The sequence below is a fragment of the Bos taurus genome, chromosome 20 (assembly GCF_002263795.3).
Source record: "Bos taurus isolate L1 Dominette 01449 registration number 42190680 breed Hereford chromosome 20, ARS-UCD2.0, whole genome shotgun sequence".
NCBI lineage: Eukaryota > Metazoa > Chordata > Mammalia > Artiodactyla > Bovidae > Bos > Bos taurus.
The window spans coordinates 48,986,374-49,008,627 of NC_037347.1; the positions used below are offsets into that span (position 1 = coordinate 48,986,374).

The window sequence follows — 22,254 nt, forward strand, 5'->3', positions numbered from 1 at the left end:
ATATATGAAATACCTACTTATCTCAAATGTTATATCTAAATTCTTAAAACTATAAAGAATACTATGTTATTGCTCATTATTTTAATTAAAAAATGGATAGTATTTAGGAGAAATTGACAGTGAGAAAAAAGAGACAGAAACAAAATCGAGAGAGTGAGAGTGTTGTTGTTGTGTAATAAAAGTATAGAATAACTGAAATAAAGGTGCATGCTTATAAGGAAGAAAATAATTGTCTTTAAAAAATGTTGGACAAATTGGATACTAAAAATTAAATATTATAAAGAAGATTCTACCCATGGAAGCTTGATAAATGTACATTTTTTTCTCTTCTGCAGCTAATACAGACTATAAGTGCAGTAGACAAAGATGATCCTTTAGGTGGACAGAAATTTTTCTTCAGTTTAGCTGCTGTCAATCCAAACTTCACAGTACAAGACAACGAAGGTAAATTTTATAATGGTTCATTATGATTTAAGGTGACTTAACAAGAAATTTTCTCCAAGTTAACAGCTACATATACATGATATATTAATTTACAGATCTGTTTGCAAAGGTTTGTTTTCATTAGATTTTTAATAAGATATTTTGGTAATTTCTTACATAACAGAGTTTACTTTGTTGAATTTTAAATAATAAAATACATGAAAGAAGACAGTATATGGTTATTAATGAAAACATTGGATCTTGCAAACTTCAGAAAGGCCAGAAATAATCAGTTCCTATAACAAAATAGTAAGCCACACAGGGAAATGAATGTCTTGGTGAGACTCTTGTGGAAACTTCAATGAGATTTAGCAACAACAGATTCACCATAGTCAAAAGGCCTAGAAGAGACAAAGAAAATAAAAGAAAAAAGCAGCCACATTAGCCTGTGAGGGAACTGAGAGCAAAAACAGTTGGCAAAGACGAGATACACTATTTTCCTATGTAACATATGAATTTTATACGTGATCAAAAATACTAAACATATTTATTGAATTCTTTTTTTTAAAAAAAGCAGAAACAAAACAGGTATGCTTGTTTTAGACCTGCTATAGATATAATTATATATTCTTGCAAGAAATCTAATAATTACGTTGGCATATGTACAATACTTTCCATGTATGTATACTGGCAGAGCGAGGTTGCTATAGTACATCTGGTGGGCTTTCAGAAAGCAGTTTAGGATAATGGATAGTTTTACACTGAGCAACTACTCATTTTTAATATCATAGGATTTTTGCACAAATCAGTTGAAGGGATTGCATCAGTTGGTAACATCTGTTTACTAAATCTGAGCTTTTGAAATGTCTATGTTTTCTATCCCTCTGTGTGTGTTAGTCACTCAGTCGTGTTTGACTCTTTGAGACCCCATGGACTACTTTGTCTGCCAGGCTTCTCTGTCCATGGGATTCCCCAGGCAAGAATACTGAAGCGGGTTCCTACTCCCTTCTCCAGGGGATCTTCCTGACCCAGGAATGGAACCTGGGTCTCCTGCATTGCAGCCAGATTCTTTACTGCCTGAGTCATCAGGGAAGCCATTCTACTCCTTTGGACCCCTAAAATAATTGTGATTGGAAAAATTAACATAGAATTGGTAGATAAAATGCAAAATGCCCAATTACATCTGAATATCAGAAAAACAACACCCATAATTTTAATTTGCTGAATCTGGTAACTTATACATAGTATTGAGACGTGGCATTCTTTGTACTGAGTTGACAATATTGAACCTCTTTCTAATTGTATTTTAACTTGTATTATATTCTTGTTAAACTGAGCCCTGGATCTCAACAAGCCACTTCTCAATTTTAAAAAGGAATAGAGACTTGAAATAGTACTGTCTTATCACGGCATTTCACAGTTACTGGGGAAACAATTTAAGGCCAATCTTAATTAATTTTTGATAAATAGTACCATTTTCCTATATTAGGTATAGTTCCTGATCCTAAGGCTGAAGCCATATGAATACAAACCTGAACATAACTAGAATACCAGTAAAGTCTGATGAAATATTTGATCTAATCTTGCATAAATTCACTACTTTCTATTAATGGGTGAATTTTGAAAGAAATTCCAATGACAGACATGACCTTAAAGTTGATCTTCTTGAAAAAATACCCTTGCATTTATCTATAGCCTCATCTTAAAAATCTTTTAATTTTTCATTGTTTTAAAAATACATTTCCTGCCTCTGTGATACTACACTTGGTATCCCATGCTTAAGAATCCCTCACTTTTGACTTATTTACAGATCAAAAGCTTTATGATGATTTTTCTGAATACTTAATAAAATGATTTGTATAGAATGGTTAAACTGGAAGTCACTCAGTCGTGTTTGACTCTTTGTGACCCCCATGGACTGTACAGTCCATGGAATTCTCCAGGCCAGGATACTGGAGTGGGTAGCCTTTCCCTTCTCCAGGGGACCTTCCTAATCCAGGGATCGAAGCCAGGTCTCCCTCATCGCAGGTGGATTGTAAAACTTCTGTTGACTCTTTAACGTATCAAAGCTATTGTAGGTAAAATTAAGATTTTGAAATTTTTGAAAAGTTAAAAACGTCTAAGCAAGAAGATTATAAAAATACTCACATGCATATAAATGATTTATTTTAGTGTAGGTTTGTGAAAGGAAGAGCTGTATCCTAACACTTATTGGAAGAGAAGTCAAAATTGCAAAATTATTAGGGTTACAGTTGATTTATTAAATTTGCTTGTGCCCATCTGTTTTGCTAGTCTACTTTCCTAGCTTATGTAGTAATCTACTGATGTAGTAAGATTTAACTTCTTGCTAAAATTTTGGAAATGATTACTTTATGTTCAACCAGTATATTGCAAAAATGTTTTCACCCCTCTTCTTTTACAATTTTTCTAACCTGCTTCTTTGATTTAGCAATTGCCGAACACTCCCTTACCTACACTGGCATCTTAAACAGCCCTGTGGGGTGGCTAAACAAGACCCAGCACATTGGACAAAATGTGAAATTATCATCCATGTATATTTATTTTTCAGTATTTGTTATATAAAGCTAAAGAAATATTATTAACTCACAACCCAGATTTGAGGATACTGGATAAGTTATCAGATAAAGGACATATCAGTAGCAATGTACTAGGTAGTAGAGGCTAGATTAAGTCCCTACTTCTTTCAGTATGTCTGTCAGGTACTCTTACATTAGTGTCTTCCACCAGCTATTTAAATTATGCACTAAATTAATTTTAATGGGTGGAAATCTAAGTTTAAAAAAAATAAGTAATTAGCTCACTGTTCTTCATATATTGGGACTTTTGAAAGTTTTTGACTGTTTTATTGATTCTAAAAGTGCTACTACCTAATATTTTTCTTCATGAATATTAAGATTAATGTGTTTTTTGTGTGTGGACACATACATTTGTAAACAAAAACCATTTATTATGATTTTTTCTTAGGTATGCATAATATTTTATGTTTTTTGAAAACTGAAAAATCATATGCTACCATCTTTATAGTCTTGATAAATAATCCGCTTATAAAAATCCACCATTTTGAACATGTGTGAGAATTAGTTAAAAGTTTAGTAAGTAATCATGCTATTAGATTCCTCAAACTATTTTATTTATTTTATGTATATTGCCTTGACTCCTCAAGCTAGCTTATTTATCTTATCTATATCCAAATGCCGTGTATACATTTGATAACAATTTTGTGTTTTAAAAAGACACCTTTTTATCATATTTATGTGTTAAACCATGGTGATCAGGATGAGACAAATCCATTGTCCCCAGCTAATTTTAATTCGTTAAAATTTATTTTAGATAATACCGCCAGAATTTTAACCAGAAAAAATGGATTCAATAGACATGAAATAAGCACTTATCTCTTGCCCGTGGTGATTTCGGACAACGATTACCCAATTCAGAGCAGCACCGGCACACTCACCATCCGAGTGTGTGCTTGCGACAACCAAGGCAACATGCAGTCCTGCAGCGCCGAGGCCCTGCTCCTGCCTGCCGGGCTCAGCACAGGGGCTCTGATCGCCATTCTCCTCTGCATCATCATTCTGTTGGGTAAGAAAGGGTAGGGAAAGTGTGCTTATTTCCTAGATGGCTTACTTCACTGTGTTTGTAAGAAATGTTTCTATTAAAATTGCTGTTGTTGTTTAGTTGCTAAGTCCGGTGATGGACAGGGAGGCCTGGCGTGCTGCAACTCATGGGGTCGCGAAGAGTCGGACACGACTGAGCGACTGAACTGAAGTTCCCCTTGGTTGGGGGAAATAACCAAGATGGAACACCTCTAAAGCTTTTGTAGTGAAGAAAGTAAAAGTGGTATGGTCTCAGTTGTGTCTGACTCTTTGTGACCCTATGGAATGTAGCCCGCCAGGCTCCTCTGTCCATGAAATTTCCCAGGCAAGAATACTGGAGTGGGCTGCCATTTCCTTCTCCAGGGGATCTTCCCAATCCAGGGGTCGAACCCTGGTCTTTCGCGCTGCAGGCAGATTCTTTGCTGCTGAGCCACCAGGGAAGCCCATCTATTAAAATATTTCCCCCCAAATAAACCCCCCCACCCCCCGCCCCGAACGTAAGTTAGATATCCATTAACCAGGATTATTGTTTATATTAAAATACATCTAATCAGATAGAGTCATGACCTGTCTTTCTTAAATAATGAAACTGAAAGTTGGAGATATTTAAAACATTTTGCAAGATTTATGAGTGGCTAAGCCAAGGCCAGACAACTCACTGTTGTCATTGTGTACATAGTTTTTCAGTAAAGTATATTTCTACTTTTTTTCTCATTATAGCTGGATGAAGGCCTCACTATGACACCTCTTTACTGTTTAATGTTAACAAAACCCTTTATCTGGTTCACTTGTCCCTAAAACAATAGTTGATTCTATAACCCAGAGCAAATTGCTTTATAACTGCTTTTGAATTAAAAATCAGATTGCTTACTCTCTAGTTGCATTATCTTAAAACTATTGTGAGTATTCCTGTGACCCTAATCAAAAAACATTGTACCTGACATTTTAAGAACCAGTGAAATGAACTGGGATTTTGAAGCCAGTCTTAGTAAGTTTAATTATCCTCATTATTAGAAACTTTTGTATTGCATAAGATCATTTAGTTGATAACAAGCTGTCTGAGGTTTTAAATCATTAGATCACAAGTATATATGTGGGCACAAATTATGAATTTAGCCAAAATAAAAGGTCATATTTCCTCAAAAACTTGTAGAATAAACAGTTTCTTTTTCTTGGTGGTGGCCTATTTATTTTTTAATCACTTTGAAGGTCAAGAACAGTTGTCAGTGGATTAAAACTTTCATTTTTGTTGCATTTAAAAAAGCCCCTTGTTTGCTCTCTTAGACCAGCTTGAGGGCTAGAAGTCTTACAGTTCTAAGTTAATAAAAGAGAAAAACATAACTTAATGCTACTTTACATAATAATATAATTGCCTTCGTTCAGGCTGCTACACCAGAATGCCTTAGACTGGTAGCTTGAACCACAGAAATTTCGCAGTCTGGAGACAGGGAAGTTCAAGATCGAGTCCAAGATTTTATGTTTGGTGAGGGCATGCTTCCTCTTTCATGAATGGCTGTCTCATCTTATATCCTCACGGGGAAGACAGAATCATCTCTATCATGCCTCATTTGTTCTTTTAAGTTTTAAAATTTCATTTATTTATTTTTAAAATTACTTCATTTATTTATCTTATTTTTGATTGTGCTGGGTCTTCCCTCATTGCTGCATGGAGACTTTCTCTAGTTGCAGAAGTGGAGGCTGCTCTCTAGCTGTGGTGTTTGGGCTTTGCATTGCAGTGGCTTTCATTGCAGAGCATAGGCTCTAGGGAGAGCAGGTTCATTAGCTGTGGTACACACACCTAATTGCTCCATGGTATGTGGAATCCTCCCAGATCAGGAACCGAATTCATTTCCCTTGCATTGGCAGGCAGATTCCCATTCACTAAACCACCGGGGAAGTCCTTGTGTCTCTTTTTATAAGAACACTAATCACACTCACTCATGAGTATTCTACCTCCATGACCTACCTCCCTCCCAAAGACTGCACCTCTATGTACCATCACATTGGGAATATATTTAGGCTTTAAGATATGAATTTGTAGGTGACATATTAAGTCCCTGATAGCTCAGTTGGTAAAGAATCCACCTGCAATGCAGGAGATCCTGCTTCAGTCCCTGGGTTGGGAAGATCCCCTGGAGAAAGGAAAGTCTACCCACTCTAGTATTCTGGCCTAGAGAATCCTATGGACTGTATATTTGCAAAGAGTCGGACATAACTGAACGACTTTTACTTCATTTCACTTCATTAAGTCTCAGTTCAGTCACTCAATTATGTCTGACTCTTTGCGACATATGTATTGCAGCACGCCAGGCCTCCCTGTCCATCACCAACTCCCGGAGTTCAAGCCAACTCATGTTCATCGAGTCGGTGATGCCATCTAGCCATCTCATCCTCTGTCGTCCCATTCTCCTCCTGCCCCCAATTCCTCCCAGCATCAGTCTTTTCCAATGACTCAACTCTTCCCATGAGGTGGCCAAAGTACTGGAGTTTCAGCTTAATCATTCCTTCCAAAGAACACCCAGGACTGATCTCCTTTAGAATGGACTGGTTGTATCTCCCTGCAGTCCAAGGGACTCTCAAGAGTCTTCTCCAACACCACAGTTCAAAAGCATCAATTCTTCGGCACTCAGCCTTCTTCACAGTCCAACTCTCACATCCATACATGACCACTGGAAGAACCATAGCCTTGACTAGACGGACCTTTGTTGGCAAAGTAATGTCTCTGCTTTTGAACATGCTATCTAGGTTGGTCATAACTTTCCTTCCAAGGAGTAAGCGTCTTTTAATGTCATGGCTGCAATCACCATCTGCCGTGATTTTGGAGCCCAAAAAAATAAAGTCTGACACTGTTTCCACTGTTTCCCCATCTATTTCCCATGAAGTGATGGGACCAGATGCCATGATCTTCATTTCCTGAATGTTGAGCTTTAAGCCAACTTTTTCACTCTCCTCTTTCACTTTCATCAAGAAGTTTTTTAGTTCCTCTTCACTTTCTGCCATAAGGGTGGTGTCATCTGCATATCTGAGGTTATTGATATTTCTCCCAGCAATCTTGATTCCAGCTTGTGCTTCTTCCAGCCCACAGTTTCTCATGATGTACTCTGCATATAACTTAAATAAGCAGAGTGACAATATACAGCCTTGACGTGCTCTTTTTCCTATTTGGAACCAGTCTGTTGTTCCATGTCCACTTCTAACTGTTGCTTCCTGACCTGCATATAGGTTTCTCAAGAGACAGGTCAGGTGGTCTGGTATTCCCATCTCTTTCAGAATTTTCCACAGTTTATTGTGATCCACACAGTCAAAGGCTTTGGCATAGTCATTAAAGCAGAAATAGATGTTTTTCTGGAACTCTCTTGCTTTTTCCATGATCCAGTGGATGTTGGCAATTTGATCTCTGGTTCCTCTGCATTTTCTAAAACCAGCTTGAACATCTGGAAGTTCACGGTTCACGTATTGTTGAAGCCTGACTTGGAGAATTTTGAACATTTCTTTCCTAGTGTATGAGATGAGATGTGCGGTAGTTTGAGCATTCTTTCTAGACCTGTAATAAATCCAATATCCTTTAAATGTTGTTCTAATGAGGTTAAGAATATATATATATATATATATATATATATATATATATATATTCATATATGTACCTGGTAAGATCTTTTCCTTTCCTTTCTTCATTTAATTGAATTCACATCTGTTTCTCCAAATCATAATTTTTAAAGGATTATGATCAAAATGTTTGGGAATACTGATGAGGTTGGGAAACTAACACAACCAGCAGGAAATTGATTTTAACTTTCTCCTTTTATGCTCTTACCATTATTATGATTACTAAAGTAATAAATATATTATTATTGATACCTTCCCACAGGAGTAGGGAAATATCCTGTGTGAGTGATACACATTTCTACCTGTGGATCTATACTTATTATTAAGATACAGCTAGTTGAGATTCATTTTCTATTGATGGGTGGAGCTGTGTTCCCTCCCTGTTATTTACCACCAACCTACACCTCTGCCAGAGACTCCTGGACACTCAAAGGCAAGTCTGGGTCAGTCTCTTGTGGGGTCACTGCTGCTTTGTCCTGTGTCCTGGTGTGCACAAGGTTCTGTTTGTGCCCTCCAAGACTCTGTCTCCCGAGTCCTGTGTAAGTTCTGGTGGCTCTATGGTGGGGTTAATGGTGACCTCCTTCAAGAGGGCTTATGCCATAGCCAGTTATGCTGCAACTAAAGCCCCTGCCCCTGCAGCAGTCCACTGCTGACCCATACCTCCTCGGGAGACACTCAAACACAGGTCTGTCTCAGTCTTTGTGAGGTCTCTGGGTCATGGTACGCACGAGGTTTGTCTGAGACCTCCAAGCAAAAGGCAAGGGAGAAAAGGAAAGATATACCCTTTTGAATGCAGAGGTCTAAAGAATAGCAAAGAGAAATAAGAAAGCCTTTCTAGGTGATCAATGCAAAGAAATAGAGGAAACAATAGAATGGGAAAGACTAGAGATCTCTTCAAGAAAACTAGAGATACCAAGGGAACATTTCATGTGAAGATGGGCACAATAAAGGACAGCAATGGTATGGACCTAACAGAAGCAGAAGATATTAAGAAAAGGTGGCAAGAATACACAGAAAAACTATGCAAAAAAGATCTTCACAATCCAGATAATCACAGTGGTGTGGTCACTCACCTAGAGCCAGACATCCTGGAATGTGAAATCAAGTAGGCCTTAGGAAACATCACTACAAACAAAGCTAGTGGAGGTGATGGAATTCCAGTTGAGCTATTCCAAATCCTGAAAGATGATGCTGTGAAAGTGCTGCACTCAATATGCCAGCAAATTTGGACAACTCAGCAGTGGCCACAGGACTGGAAAAGGTCAGTTTTCATTCCAATCTGAAAGAAAGGCAATGCTAGAGAATGCTCAAACTACCACACAATTGCATTCATCTCACACTCTAGCAAACTATTGCTCAAAATTCTCCAAGCCAGGCTTCAATAGAACATGAACCATGAATTTCCAGATTTTGAAGCTGGATTTAGAAAAGTCAGAGGAACCAGAGATCAAATTGCCAACATACGCTGGATCATCAAAAAAGCAAGAGAGTTCCAAGAAAACATCTACTTCTACTTTATTGGCTATGCCAAAGCCTTTGACTGTGTGGATCACAACAAACTGGAAAATTCTGAAAGAGATGGGAATACCAGACCACCTGACCTGCCTCCTGAGAAATGTGTATGCAAGTCAGGAAGCAACAGTTAAAACTGGACATGGAACAATGGACTGTTTCCAAATTGGGAAAGGAGTATGTCAAAGCTGTATATTGTCACCCTGATTATCTTATATGCAGAGTACATCATGAGAAACTCTGGGCTGGATGAAGTACAAGCTCGAATTAAGATTGCCAGGAGAAATACTGATAACCTCAGATATGCAGATGACACCACCCTATGGCAGAAAGTGAAAAAGAACTAAAGAGCCTCTTGATGAAAGTGAAAGAGGAGAGTGGAAACAGATTGAAGCTCAACATTCAGAAAACTAAGATCATGGCATCTGGTCCCATCACTTCATGGCAAATAGATGGGGATGCAATGGAAACAGTGAGAGATTTTATTTTGGGGGGCTCCAAAATCACTGCAGATGGTGACTGCAAGCCATGAAATTAAAAGACGCTTGCTCCTTGGAAGAAAAGTTGTGACCAACCTAGACAGCATATTAAAAGCAGAGATATTACTTTGCCAACAAAGGTCCGTCTAGTCAAGGCTATGGTTTTTTCCAGTAGTCTTGTATAGATGTGAGAGCTGGTCTATAAAGAAACCTGAGCATCGAAGAATTGATGCTTTTGAACTGTGGTGCTGGAGAAGATTCTTGACAGTCCCTTGCACTGCAAGGAATTCCAACCAGTCCATCCTAAAGGAAATCAGTCCTGACTATTCATTGGAAGGACTGATGCTGAAGTTGAAACTCCAATACTTTGGCCACCTGATGCAAAGAGCTGACTCATTTGAAAAGACCCTGATGCTGGGAAAGATTGAAGGCGGGAGGAAAAGGGGATGACAGAGGATGAAATGGTAGGATGGCATCACCGACTCAATGGACATGAATTTGAGTTAACTCTGGGAGTTGGTGATGGAAAGGGAGGCCTGGGGTGCTGTAGTCCTTGGGGCCGAAAAGTTTGGACAGGAGTGAGAGACTGAGCAAGCAGGTGAGTTGAGATTCATATGTTTTGTAATTAATTCAGTGTAGTAATTTGAATTCACTCTTTGCCATCATGTGACCCAGCATTTCCTTTAATCTCATGAGTCATATATATTTCCATGGAAAATCTGGTAAATTTCTAAGCCAATAATGTCTAAATAATGTGGTCTTTCCCCCTCCAGTATTTAAGGTGCTCCAGGAACAGCAAAAGAAAAAAAAGTATGTAAATCCATCATCAAAGCTATTTAACAGATATGAATACTTTATATCTTGTGAAGAAAGCTGCCTTTTTAATATTGCATACAAATCTAAAACTATGGGCGTATGTTTGCCCTTCTCAGTTGTTTTATTTGAAACTGAATTTGATTTGGGTCTTTTTTATACAATATCTTATGTCACTATTTAATGCAAAATATAAATGATATCTACCATCAGGAACTATCTTTAGTTTCTTAGAAAAATAGGCAAGTCACAATATTTCAAAAACTCTTACACATTGCTTTAAAAATAATTCAGAATCACGGTTCTTAAACTTTAACCATCCTAGTAAATCCTTCAACATTCCCCTCTCCTCTCCCCATCGCCCCCTCCAACCCTGCAACAAAAATTAAGGAAGTGCAAAATTAATCCTAAATTCTAACCTGTTCCAGAAAAACCTAAATAACTTAAACTGGTTTATAGTACCTCCCCTTGTTATTTATAGAGTGTTTCAGACTGATGTCTAATGCATCTTTTTTTTTTTTTTTCTTTTTTCTTTTCTGAAGTTATAGTAGTACTGTTCGCAGCTCTGAAGAGACAGCGGAAAAAAGAGCCTCTGATCTTGTCTAAAGAAGACATCAGAGACAACATCGTGAGCTATAATGATGAAGGTGGCGGAGAGGAGGACACTCAGGCCTTTGATATCGGCACCTTGAGGAATCCGGCCGCTATTGAGGAAAAAAAGCTGCGGCGAGATATTATTCCAGAAACCTTATTTATCCCCCGGAGGACTCCGACGGCCCCGGATAACGCGGACGTCCGGGATTTCATCAATGAAAGGCTCAAGGAACACGACCTGGATCCCACGGCGCCTCCCTACGACTCGCTCGCTACCTACGCCTACGAAGGGAACGACTCCATCGCTGAGTCTCTGAGTTCCTTGGAATCAGGTACCACTGATGGAGACCAAAACTACGATTACCTCCGAGAATGGGGCCCTCGGTTTAACAAGCTGGCGGAGATGTACGGCGGCGGGGAAAGCGACAAAGACGCTTAACCAAGGATGTCTGTTCTGCTCCGGCAAGAGGAAGTTAACTTGACCCACACCGTCTCCACTTCACAATGTTTGATATTCCAGGAGAATTTTCCTGCCACTCAGCACAATTTTCTTTCCCCATTTCCTTTTTAATTTGTTCAGTAATTACATTAATTCTTCCCTGTAGGATGTCTCATGGAATATATACGACATTTTATTTAATCACTTCCAAGAGCCAAAGCTATGGAAATTTAGTGTCGTTCATCTTAGGAAATAAAAGATAATTTCAGAATCATGAACAGGATAGTCGTCCCTTAAACAACCTCACAGACAAGCCACTTCTGTTAGGTACATGCCCTGCCCTTGCAAATGAAACTTTTAAAAAGGTGAAGAAAAATTTTAAAGTATATCCTGTTCTGTATATTAAATTAAAAAACAAAAACAAAAACATGTACATGTGGTGTTAGTAGATGTGATATGCAACCTGGTATACAAACGTTTGTGCAATTTCATTTCATCAAATTCTATCTGCTAATGTTTTATATTTATATTTTTGTATTTATTTTTAAAAAATAAACCAGTTTTTACAACTACCTTGTCTCTAGCTTCTTTTTTCCCCCCTAGGAAGAAAGCATTCTCCAGGGACTAAATATTTTGGTACAGAATTACACTGAATGCAGGTAAGAACACAAAGTCGTTATAATTACTATTGAGTAACCAAATCCATATGATTTACATAAGAATTATTTTTCCAATCAGTCGTGCTATTTTGTGATATGTGAAAAACCCTTCACATTAAAAATGATCGTCATTTACAGATCACCTAAAAATTTACCATGTAAGAAAATTTAAAACATGACCATCTTGCTGCTAAATATCCCCAAACACCAGCAATGCAGTCATTTCATTTTGTTTTTAACTCACTAAAATAATATCTGAAAGAATGAAACGTTTTCTTATTTTTGTATGACATTTGTGCTATTCAGGTTTATGGGCAATAATAGTTCAGACAGATTTCATACTGAAATAATCTTTTAATGGAAAATATGCTTACCTCCCACAGTGACTTTGAAATGCTAGTAATGACAGTAATAATGCTGAGTATTCCATTAAGATACAGCAATGTAATTATGTAAAGTTTCCAGAAATCCATTACATATTACATATTTGTAACAAAGTCTGTTTTTCTGTCAATGAATGATTGAATAGAAAGGAAAAGAAGTACTGACTGTTAATTATCCAGAGTTCCTGAGATTCAGGGAAGCCAACTACCATTAACTGATGCCTCTTTTCTCAAGATCCAAGCATGATTTATTCATAAATGGAGCACTTTGTTGGGTCTACACTAGGAAGTCACATTCCCTGCCGAGTTTATTGTAAACAATACCAAAGATCTCTGTGCTTTCCAATTAGTGAAAATGGTATGCTTTTGGAGTGAGTCAGAGGGCAATATTGACATATCTTTAATGCAGAATTAATTTTTTCAATCTTCTTGAATGATATTTTTCCCACAGCTTCCAGGCTAAAATACATACATCCCTCTGACCACAGAGGTTTCAGTTTTCATAGTAATATAATCATGAAAGAAAAACAACCCATGTGTTTTAATTAAAATTACAGTCACATTAGAAAGCTAAGTGACACATCAGACTATAGTAAAGCCTAAGTTGGTCAGCTTCCTATATTCCAAGAACCCATTCTCACACTCAGAAAGTTGACTGTCAGAAAGACAAAATTTAAGGGAAATAGAACATTTGATCATATATGCTGAACTAAAGAGAAAATGCTATATTCAAATAAAATCAGCAAAAAATAGAAAAGATAAAAGAAAGTATCTCATGAGCATTTTGCATTAGTTTATGTTCAAACTATACTGTTCATCTGATTGAAAATTAGTTTAAAGAGTTCCAGCATTAGTTATTTTTATTACTATTAGATGTCAGTAATTAGAATTTGAATATTTATAATTATCCTCATTCAGATAATTTCAGACATTAACTTGCTCTGCCATTTACTTTGTCATCCAATTTTTATATATTTTAAGAATCAGTGAGCTATCATTCAAACCAGGCTTACAAAAATTCTTTTTTAAAAAGATTGATTAACAGGCTTCTTTGGCAATATAAAATCTATGTTTCACAGAAATCATTTTCAAAAGTATTGAGACAGTCCTTGGTATCAGATACTCTAATATTTTTTGATAATGAAGGTGATGTGTTATATAATTAATTTCTTGGAGACTCTGAAACTAAAATGTATACCTATAATGATGGGCTCAGACTGTAAGTTTCTCTTACACTATGCTCTCCCAAAGGCATGCCCAATACATAGATTATTCTATATCCACAATTTCTTTTATATGGGCAGTGGGGAAAAATGTCTCTCAGTGACTTGCTGATTTTATGAGACAACTATGCACCTATTCCTTCATTCATCTATTATTTTGATCACTTATAAAAATCAGAATGTTCTAGATACTAGAGATGTAATATTAACAATCATATGTAATTTTTATATATGCATGTAATTCCTCTACTAATGCAAATGGGGGGGGGGGGCGGGTAAAATAGTTACCCAAACAGAATTTGTAACAAAATACCTATTACTAACTTTTTAAAGCACGATGAAAAGTAATTATTTTGTTGTCCTTTTTCATGTTTTAAATATTCAGATAACAGAAATAAAATGGTTTACAAACCTTTGGTCATTAGAAATGGTGATTAAGTTAATCAGTTCCCCTTTTTCTATTTTCAACAAAATATCCAAGAAAATTTATGTAACGATAAAGTCATGCTCTTAGTCTGAGTTTTTCTCTGCATAAGTAGATATTGTCACACAACTGCAAGAGTTCCAGACACTTTTCGGTAGACTCAAATGTATAAACCATAAGTAATTAGATGTTTGGGCTTCCCTGGTGGCTCAGATGGTGAAGAATCTACTTGCAATGTGGGAGACATGGGCTTGATTCCTGGGTTGGGAAGATCCCCTGGAGGAGGGCATGGCAGCCCACTCTAGTATTCCTGCCTGGAGAATCCCAATGGACTGTAGCCCACCAGGCTCCTCTGTCCATGGGCTTGCAGAGTCGGACATGACTGAGTGACTAAGCACAGCACAATTAGATGTTTGAATGTGAAGTCACTCAGTCGTGTCCGACTTTTGCGACCCCATGGACTGTAGCCTACCAGGCTCCTCTGTCCATGGGATTTTCCAGGCAATAGTACTAGAGTGGATTGCCATTTCCTTCTCCAAGGGATCTTCCCAACCCAGGGATTGAACCCAGGTCTCCCGCATCCTAGACAGACGCTTTACCGTCTGAGTCCTAAATACCAAGGCTCAAGGTCTAGTGAAAGTCAGCTCTGCCATCTTGGACCTAATTGGCTCTAACCAGTTTTTTTATGGCTGTGTCATTCCTAACAAAATCAATTTATCTAACTAATTGTAATCCAATTATAGAAAATTCTGATCATGCATGACTTTTTAGTATTTTGCATACCTTTTTTTTTTTTTTTTACTGAAAACACACTTCCTACTTTCCTTTAGCAACCAAGAACTAACTTTTATATTAGCATTTTATAGATTGGTGAGCATAAATACCAGTGATAATTTCTAAAACCCTTGCTTTCTTAGAACATTTTAGGATGGCACCAAACATTATTCATTTATAGTCCCAAATCTCTTTAGTTTCTCTGTAAAAGGAAATTAGTGTTTAGTAGTAAATTAGATGTTTAGGATGATCTAAAATAAATAAGATTAAGAATTGAGAATTAGGGATGTCTACATATTCAGGTTCATTTATCAATACATCTACTAGGAATCTATAAATAATGACTTCACCAGCTACAGCCCTCCCTGTGGGCACTGGCTTACCCTGTACTGTACCTCCCTACCCAGTGGCCTTGCTCCTGGATGGGCACCACTGGGTGGCTCTGAAGAACTAGGCAAGCTGCAGTTGCTGGTGGCAGTGAAGGGAACCTCCCTGACTCACATGTTGCCCCTCCAGACCTACTACAAATGCTCTCTGTTCCTGAGCTTGAGGTAAAATAGACCCTTGGTATCCTTTTTCACCTGGCTGTCAGCCCTTCCTATTGCTCTGTAAGAGTTCAGTACTGGCCTAGAGAGAGGGCACTCCAGCTTGGACATCCTGTAGGTTGAAAATAATGTTAAGATAGTAGCATCTGGTTAATTTTGCTTAGCTGCTGGAGACAGCTGAGTCTTTCCTTCTTCACTCCAATGCTTCATTCAACACCAAGACTTTTTAGTTGTTGTGGACTATACCTTTTTGGGCAAATTCCCCATCCAAGAAGTTGGATACTTTCATCTTCAAACCATACACAGAATCCCACCATTTTTCACCATTTCCATTGCTAACCTGAACCATGTACATCTGCTTTCTTGATTATTAGCAGCACTTAACTTCCCTAACTGTTCTCTCTCCTGTCACCTTGTCCCACTCACACTCCGCCATCAGCACTGAGATCAAAGAAATATTTTTAAAAAAATGAATTTCCCATTTGATTGTTCCCTGGTTCTAAACTCTCTCCTTCTTCATTTTATTCAAGAGTAGAAGGCAAGCTCCTTATGATGGCCTAAAGTCCTCTCCAGAACCATTGACCTCATCTCCCATTTATTTACTCCAGCTCCCAGTTACTCACTCACTCTTTGCTGTTCCCCTCTGACTTCATGTGTGTGACCATTCCTTCTATCCCCCACTGTGTCCTTACTTTCCTCAGGTTCTTTATGAAATGCTATCTTAATTCAGGTCTGCCCTGTCCACCTTACTTAACGGAAAGTCCCTCAGTCATGTGGGACTCTTTGCGATCCTATGGACTATACAGTCCATGGAATTCTTCAGGCCAGAATACTGGAGTGGGTAGCCTTTCCCTTCTCCAGGGGATCTTCCCAATTTAGGGATTGAACCCAGGTCTCCCACAATGCATGTGGATTCTTTACTAACTGAGCTATCAGGGAAGCCCTGAGCTATAAGTGAAGCCCAAAGTCGCTCAGTCGTGTCCGACTCTTTGTGACCCTTACTTAGAGTTATAGAATTTCCCTAGGCTGACCCATTGCTCTTACACTGCAATGGTTGTCTCCCTAACACTACCACCATTTTAATGTGTTATATGACTAATTTGTTACTTTGATTATTTTCTGTCTCTCTCAAATAGAATGTGAAATTCACGACAGCATGGATTTTGTGTTTTGTTCATCGTGCTGTCCAATAAACAGAATATATCTGTCTGTTTAGGTATTCAATAAACACTTGGAAGAATTCATAAATATTGTGCTATTTATCACACATTATTATATTAAAATTTTAAATGTATATGTGTACATATTATACTTATTGTATTTCTGTCTCCTTCTTTTTAGATAGCAAATTACTCAAGGTTATAGGAGGTGTCTCTTTGTTCATTTACCAAGAACCATTTTACTTCAAGACTGATACTGTACTTAGTACTTGAGTATTGTTTTAGGATAATTGTTGATTAGCCATGATGATCTTGGCTAATTGTTCTAGGAAACTAGAGGTGCATCTTTTTTTTACAATTTTAATATGAAAATTTTATGTCATATATTTACTTTTGATATGGTTTCAGATTCAACATTGTAGCTAACCTTCAAGAAATTACCACTTACTGATTTTTTGTATAGTATTATAGCAAAGAAGAATTTTCACAATTATCTGAAAAGACTTTTAAGATACTTCTGTCTTTTCCAATTACTTATCTGAGTGAGGCCAGATAAGTAATTATATCATTCATTATATCAACCAAAATAACATATCACATCAAATTAAAGACAGAAGCAGAGAAGGACACACAAATCTGAGAAAGTCAAAACAATGTTTTAAATGAAGTTATATGGTAAATGTGTTTGGAATATTTACAAAGTGCTGAAAACTATAATAGTGGGAACTGACATAAAATAAATTAAGTGCTAGAGGAGGAAACCGACTAACTTTTCAGGTTCTGTTCTGATGTGGATGGAGTCTGGGACATGACTTTCAGGAAATTAAGACTGCAAAAAACTCAAGTAAAGGGAAAGTTGATCAGGGAAAGTTTTGAGAAAAATTATAATGAAAGGGAACAGAAGACCAGAGCCCTGAGGAAGACTATTCTGCTTCTTTGCCAAAAGGCACTGGCGTTCAATGTTTGAATTGATCTGCTTCTTGTATTCTTTTCTTGTTTGTTTCCTACTGGCTGTGATTACTAACATAGAGTTCCATTTGTATTTTCTTGATTTCTTTTAAATGTCTCACTTGTTGAAACTGCCAAAATATACCAAGCTACTGATATGCAAAGAGAATAGCCTGTAAATTGACCTAGGCACGGATGCTTCCTCCATGGCTCAGAGGTAAAGAATCTGCCTGCAATGCAGGATATGCTGATTCAATCCCTGGGTCAGGAAGATCCCCTGGAGAAGGGCATGGTAACCCACTCCAGTATTCTTGCCTGGAGAATCCCATGGACTGATGGGCTACAATAGGGCCCCAAAGAGTGGGACATGACTGAAGATGCTGAGCATGCAAGCACAAACTCAGGAGACAACCTTGAATAAAGAACTCACACACAAAAAAGAAAATGATCCGAGGGAATTAATGTGAATGAACAAAGATACTTGGAGTTAAAGGTACACTGATGGTTAAAGACAAAAATAAAAATATAAACAAATATGAATTCAAAACAAATAAATAAAACAAGCCGGCAAAACTCTATAATTTTTCATCCACTCAAACATTTTTTTATACATATTATACTCTCTTCATCCACTTTCCACAATAATTTTTATTTCTTTAAGATTACAAATATTGTATTTACTTCCATACTGAACTAGCTAAGTCATTTTCAGATGTGGACACCAGCCAAGCAAAAAAAGAGGAGAAAAGGCTCATTTCACAACTCAAATTAGTAAGAGCAAAAACAAACAAAAAAAGGCAAATAAAATTACTTGGTTTAACCTTACTTTCTACTACTATTATACATGGGATTCTTTTAGAATATGCATAAATTAGTAGTGCAGTAGACTTTTTTTATTAAATTATTTTCATAGGAAAGAATTAAGAAGAACATAAAAGAGTTTTGGTAGACAACCTGTCAAAGTTCTTTTCCAGCTGTGGAACTATCCTGAGTTTGGAACATGACATTTACAACTCCACAGGAAGAATAGCACAGCAACTTCGTTCCCAAATTTATCTGAACAAACCTCCTACACAATGTGAAATATTTAGAAGCTTTCCTAAGACTCTTGCCATGATCTTTGCCTCTCTCCTTTTACAATCAAGAGGATTTTAAATGAGTTTTTAATCAATATGTAAAATCTATGCCACTGTGTTACAGTTTACATTTATTTCCATTATCCCCACTATTAATATAGCTTATAATAAATCTTTACTAAATGATTTTGTCAATGTCAATGAAACGTTGTGAAAAACAGTGAAACAGTGATTGATTGTACTTCTGGCACATTCTACTTTTCTTTTAGAAGAGCAGCACTTTAGCACTACAAAGTTATTTATTTGAAATTATTATTTACGTTTTCCCATCTTTATTGAGATACAATTGATATATAACATGGTGTTAGCTTAAGTGTACAACATAATGATGATATATGTATACATCTTAACTACATAGCTTTCATATTTGTTTATTCAAAGAGTTAAACCTTTTTACAGGTAGAATTTATCTCTGCCTTCGTAATGACTCTGAGCAAAGAAAATAGTTTTTCAAAAGGGAGTAGGCACTTTAGCAGTGCCAACATATGGAACACTCTATGCTAGACCTTTCTAATTTAGATTAAAGCAACTCCTTAATTTTTAGGTTGCATTTGGTTAAACACTTTAACCTGATAAAATGCTAGTTTCAACCAATGCATTGGACACCTAAGTAGGTATTACATTAATACTTGTTGAGTGATTGATTAATCTTGGCATTCTAATCTTTTGTTTTCTAATTTTGGCACTGTGGAAAATGTCAGGTTCCATGCCTTCTCTACCCTCAACCAAAAAGGCAACATGTTTCATTCATATTTGAAAAAGCATATTCTAGAAATGTCACAGTAACCTTTTAAGATGACAGTCTCTGCCTAGGAATTCTTGACAGCAGCTATGCACAATTATGCCAGCTATATATCGAAACTTTTTTACATCATCTTCCAAAAGCGATAGTCTGAGCAGACAGCATTTAGATGATGGGAGGAAATGCAAACTTGATGCACACTTTTATAAGCTTTGAGATAAGAATAGAATAAGTAAGGTTCCATTTCTGGTTTATTCTTGTTGAAATGAGTAATTTATTTAAAGGTAATCATAATAGGTTTTCATTCCTTTGTGAAGTTTATCTCAATGGCTTATTAATATAAAACACTGAACACAATTTTTGTGCCTTGATGCTTTCATTGATGTATTTTTTTCAATTTATTGAAAAGTAAGAAAAATAAAGACAAATGCCAGAGTTGTTCTCCAAATCATTTAAAATATAGTGATGCATCTCTTAAGTAGTAAACATAAGGACCTAAAATATCAATGATTAAGAATATCTTTAATGTGTGTTCTTATACATAGAATATTAAGGTTATGTATAATTTATGATAATAGTAATGAACCTGCCTGCCCATGAGTCAGGAAGATCCCCTGGAGCAAGAAATGACAAGCCAATCCAGTTTTCTTACCTGGGGAATCCCATGGACAAAGGAGCCTGGTGGGCTACAGTGCATGGGGTCACAAAGAATCTGACATGACTGAGTCGACTTAGCACACATGCAATGATTAATATGATAGAGATGATGATGATAAGGATAATTTTAAGTAACATTTGTGTGCCTAATATTCCAGAGTTTGTTCAAAGTCTTACATATACCTTTAAGTGTCACAATGACTCTGTAAGGTAAGTACTACTATCATCTCCATTTTATGTATGAGGAAATACAAGTGAGGATTAAATAAAATTGTCCAAGTTTCTACTCTTTTTATACAGTGGAGCTGGGAAACACAATTGGCTCAGTTCTAAGGTTGGTGCTCTTTAACCCAAGCTTTTATTTTTGGTAAGGATAAAATAATAGAATCTTTATATCTCAGGGTAGTAATGATAATGAGGAGATTTCTATCAAGTGTTGTTTATAGAAAATGAACTTTTTAATTAAACAATAGGTCGTTGCATTTAAAACACACAATTGGCTTTAGCTTCATGGCTGGGACTGGGCTATCATCTAGGCCAGTAAAATTTCTGTAATTCTGAACTCAGTTTAGCTGGGGTTTTTCCCCTTGGGCTCTCTAACATAGGAGGGTCATATTCTATAATCCATTCCTCAACTGGGCCACAAGTGTGTGGAGAGACCATTGAAAAATTGAAATAGTAAAGAGAGTATTTCTCTGGTAAGTGAACATGAATGATGTCCTTTTTTTTTGGGGGGGGGGGGGAGGGCGCCAGGACCAACGATCACCAGCTGCCCTATTAGCAAAAATTATGCTTCCGAAATCTCTTGATGTCGATTCCACACGTAGAGCAAACGAGCTGCCCTATGTGTGCCACTCACGACAGAAGCCCTTTTTTTTTTTTTTTTTTTTGTCCTTTTTAATGTTAAAGGGGTGGGAGTTTCCTGTAAGCATGAGCAAAGGAGTCCTTAGAGAAGACTAGTGTGTGTGTTGAGGGGTGGAGACCCCAGGGCCAGAAATTAAGCAATACTGGAGCAGGTAAATCAACCCTGAGTACTTGTTGGAAGGACTGATGCTGAAGTTGAAATTCCAGTATTTCGGTCATCTGAAGCAAACAGCTGACTCATTGGAAAAGTCCCTGATGCTGGGAAAGATTGAGGGCAGAGGGAGAAGAGGACATCTGAGGATAAGATGGTTAGACACATCAATGATGCAATGAACTTCAACTTGGGCAAACTTCGGGAGATAATGAGGGAGAGAGAGGCCTGGCCTGCTGTAGTCCATGGGGTTGCAAAGAGTCAAACATGACTGGGCGACTGAACAACAACAGCAACAGAGCTTAGGGTAAATATATCCACTTGTGGAGGGGGGCACTTACGGTTTAAAAACTTGAAGAGCATCTATTTGAATAAGCCACTATGCTTCTAAGTTTGGTAAGCTAGATGGCAGTTCCACAAGTGTCCATGGTCTAGAGCCCAGTGACTGCACTGTGGGAGAAGAAATGAGACCTTGATTTGAATCTACGATTCCGGTGGCCCCACGGGGATGAGCACATACCTGGCTGAGGAGATCTCGTGATGAGATGGAACATTTTGAGGGAAATCTATCAGCAAAGTCTAGCGCGAGGATCCAGTGATGATGGTCACACACCTATTAGCTCCAGCAGAAGGCACCATGTCTATTCTCTCCGTGGCCTCCAGAATGACGTAGGAAGTCCCCACAAAGGGGAAGAGCACAAACTCTACAAGAATTCTCTGGATTCAGAGTTGACTGGGGCCTCCTCATCATTGGAGATGAAATCTGGTTCATCTGGGTCGCTCTCTGAAAAAGAGTGAAAGATACTCCGGACCTTATCAACCTAAGGAGAGTTGTGCTGCATCCAATCTCTTCCTTGAGCTTTGAGCCTTTGATATAATAACTGTAATAGAAGGGTGAGCTTCCTGCAAGTCACAAAAATCCTAGTAAGAAGGGGAAGGGATTTTTCTCTCTTATAGGGCTTGTGCCTTTGGTTTGGACTCTCCCTCCTCATTTGAAGACTTGGTGATGGCATTGGGATTCTTGGTGGCAGCTCCCTTGGCTTTAATTCTCATTGACCTGGTCCTGGGGTGGCCCCTTATGAGTGGGTGGAGTGAGGATAATCAG

The 22,254-nt window shown here is 37.5% G+C and overlaps 1 protein-coding gene and 1 non-coding gene across 5 annotated transcripts in view; one reads left to right on the forward strand and one right to left on the reverse strand.

Moving 5' to 3' along the window:
• Window positions 1-12,055, forward strand: part of CDH10 (cadherin 10) — a 186,571-nt gene extending 174,516 nt beyond the window's left edge. For 2 of the 4 annotated variants that reach the window (XM_005221635.5, XM_015459114.3), the window contains 3 exons: window positions 336-444; window positions 3,775-4,026; window positions 10,993-12,055. In XM_005221635.5, coding sequence (XP_005221692.1) covers window positions 336-444; window positions 3,775-4,026; window positions 10,993-11,483 — 852 coding nt within the window. In that variant the 3' untranslated portion in view covers window positions 11,484-12,055. The remainder of the gene's footprint in view (window positions 1-335; window positions 445-3,774; window positions 4,027-10,992) is intronic. The other 2 variants (XM_024981381.2, NM_001076266.2) reach the window with 2 other exon arrangements.
• Window positions 12,056-20,876: 8,821 nt separating this feature from the next.
• LOC112443083 (U11 spliceosomal RNA) lies at window positions 20,877-21,009 on the reverse strand. Its single transcript, XR_003031353.1, has one exon. It is a non-coding gene; the product is annotated as a U11 spliceosomal RNA (small nuclear RNA).
• Window positions 21,010-22,254: the final 1,245 nt, after the last annotated feature.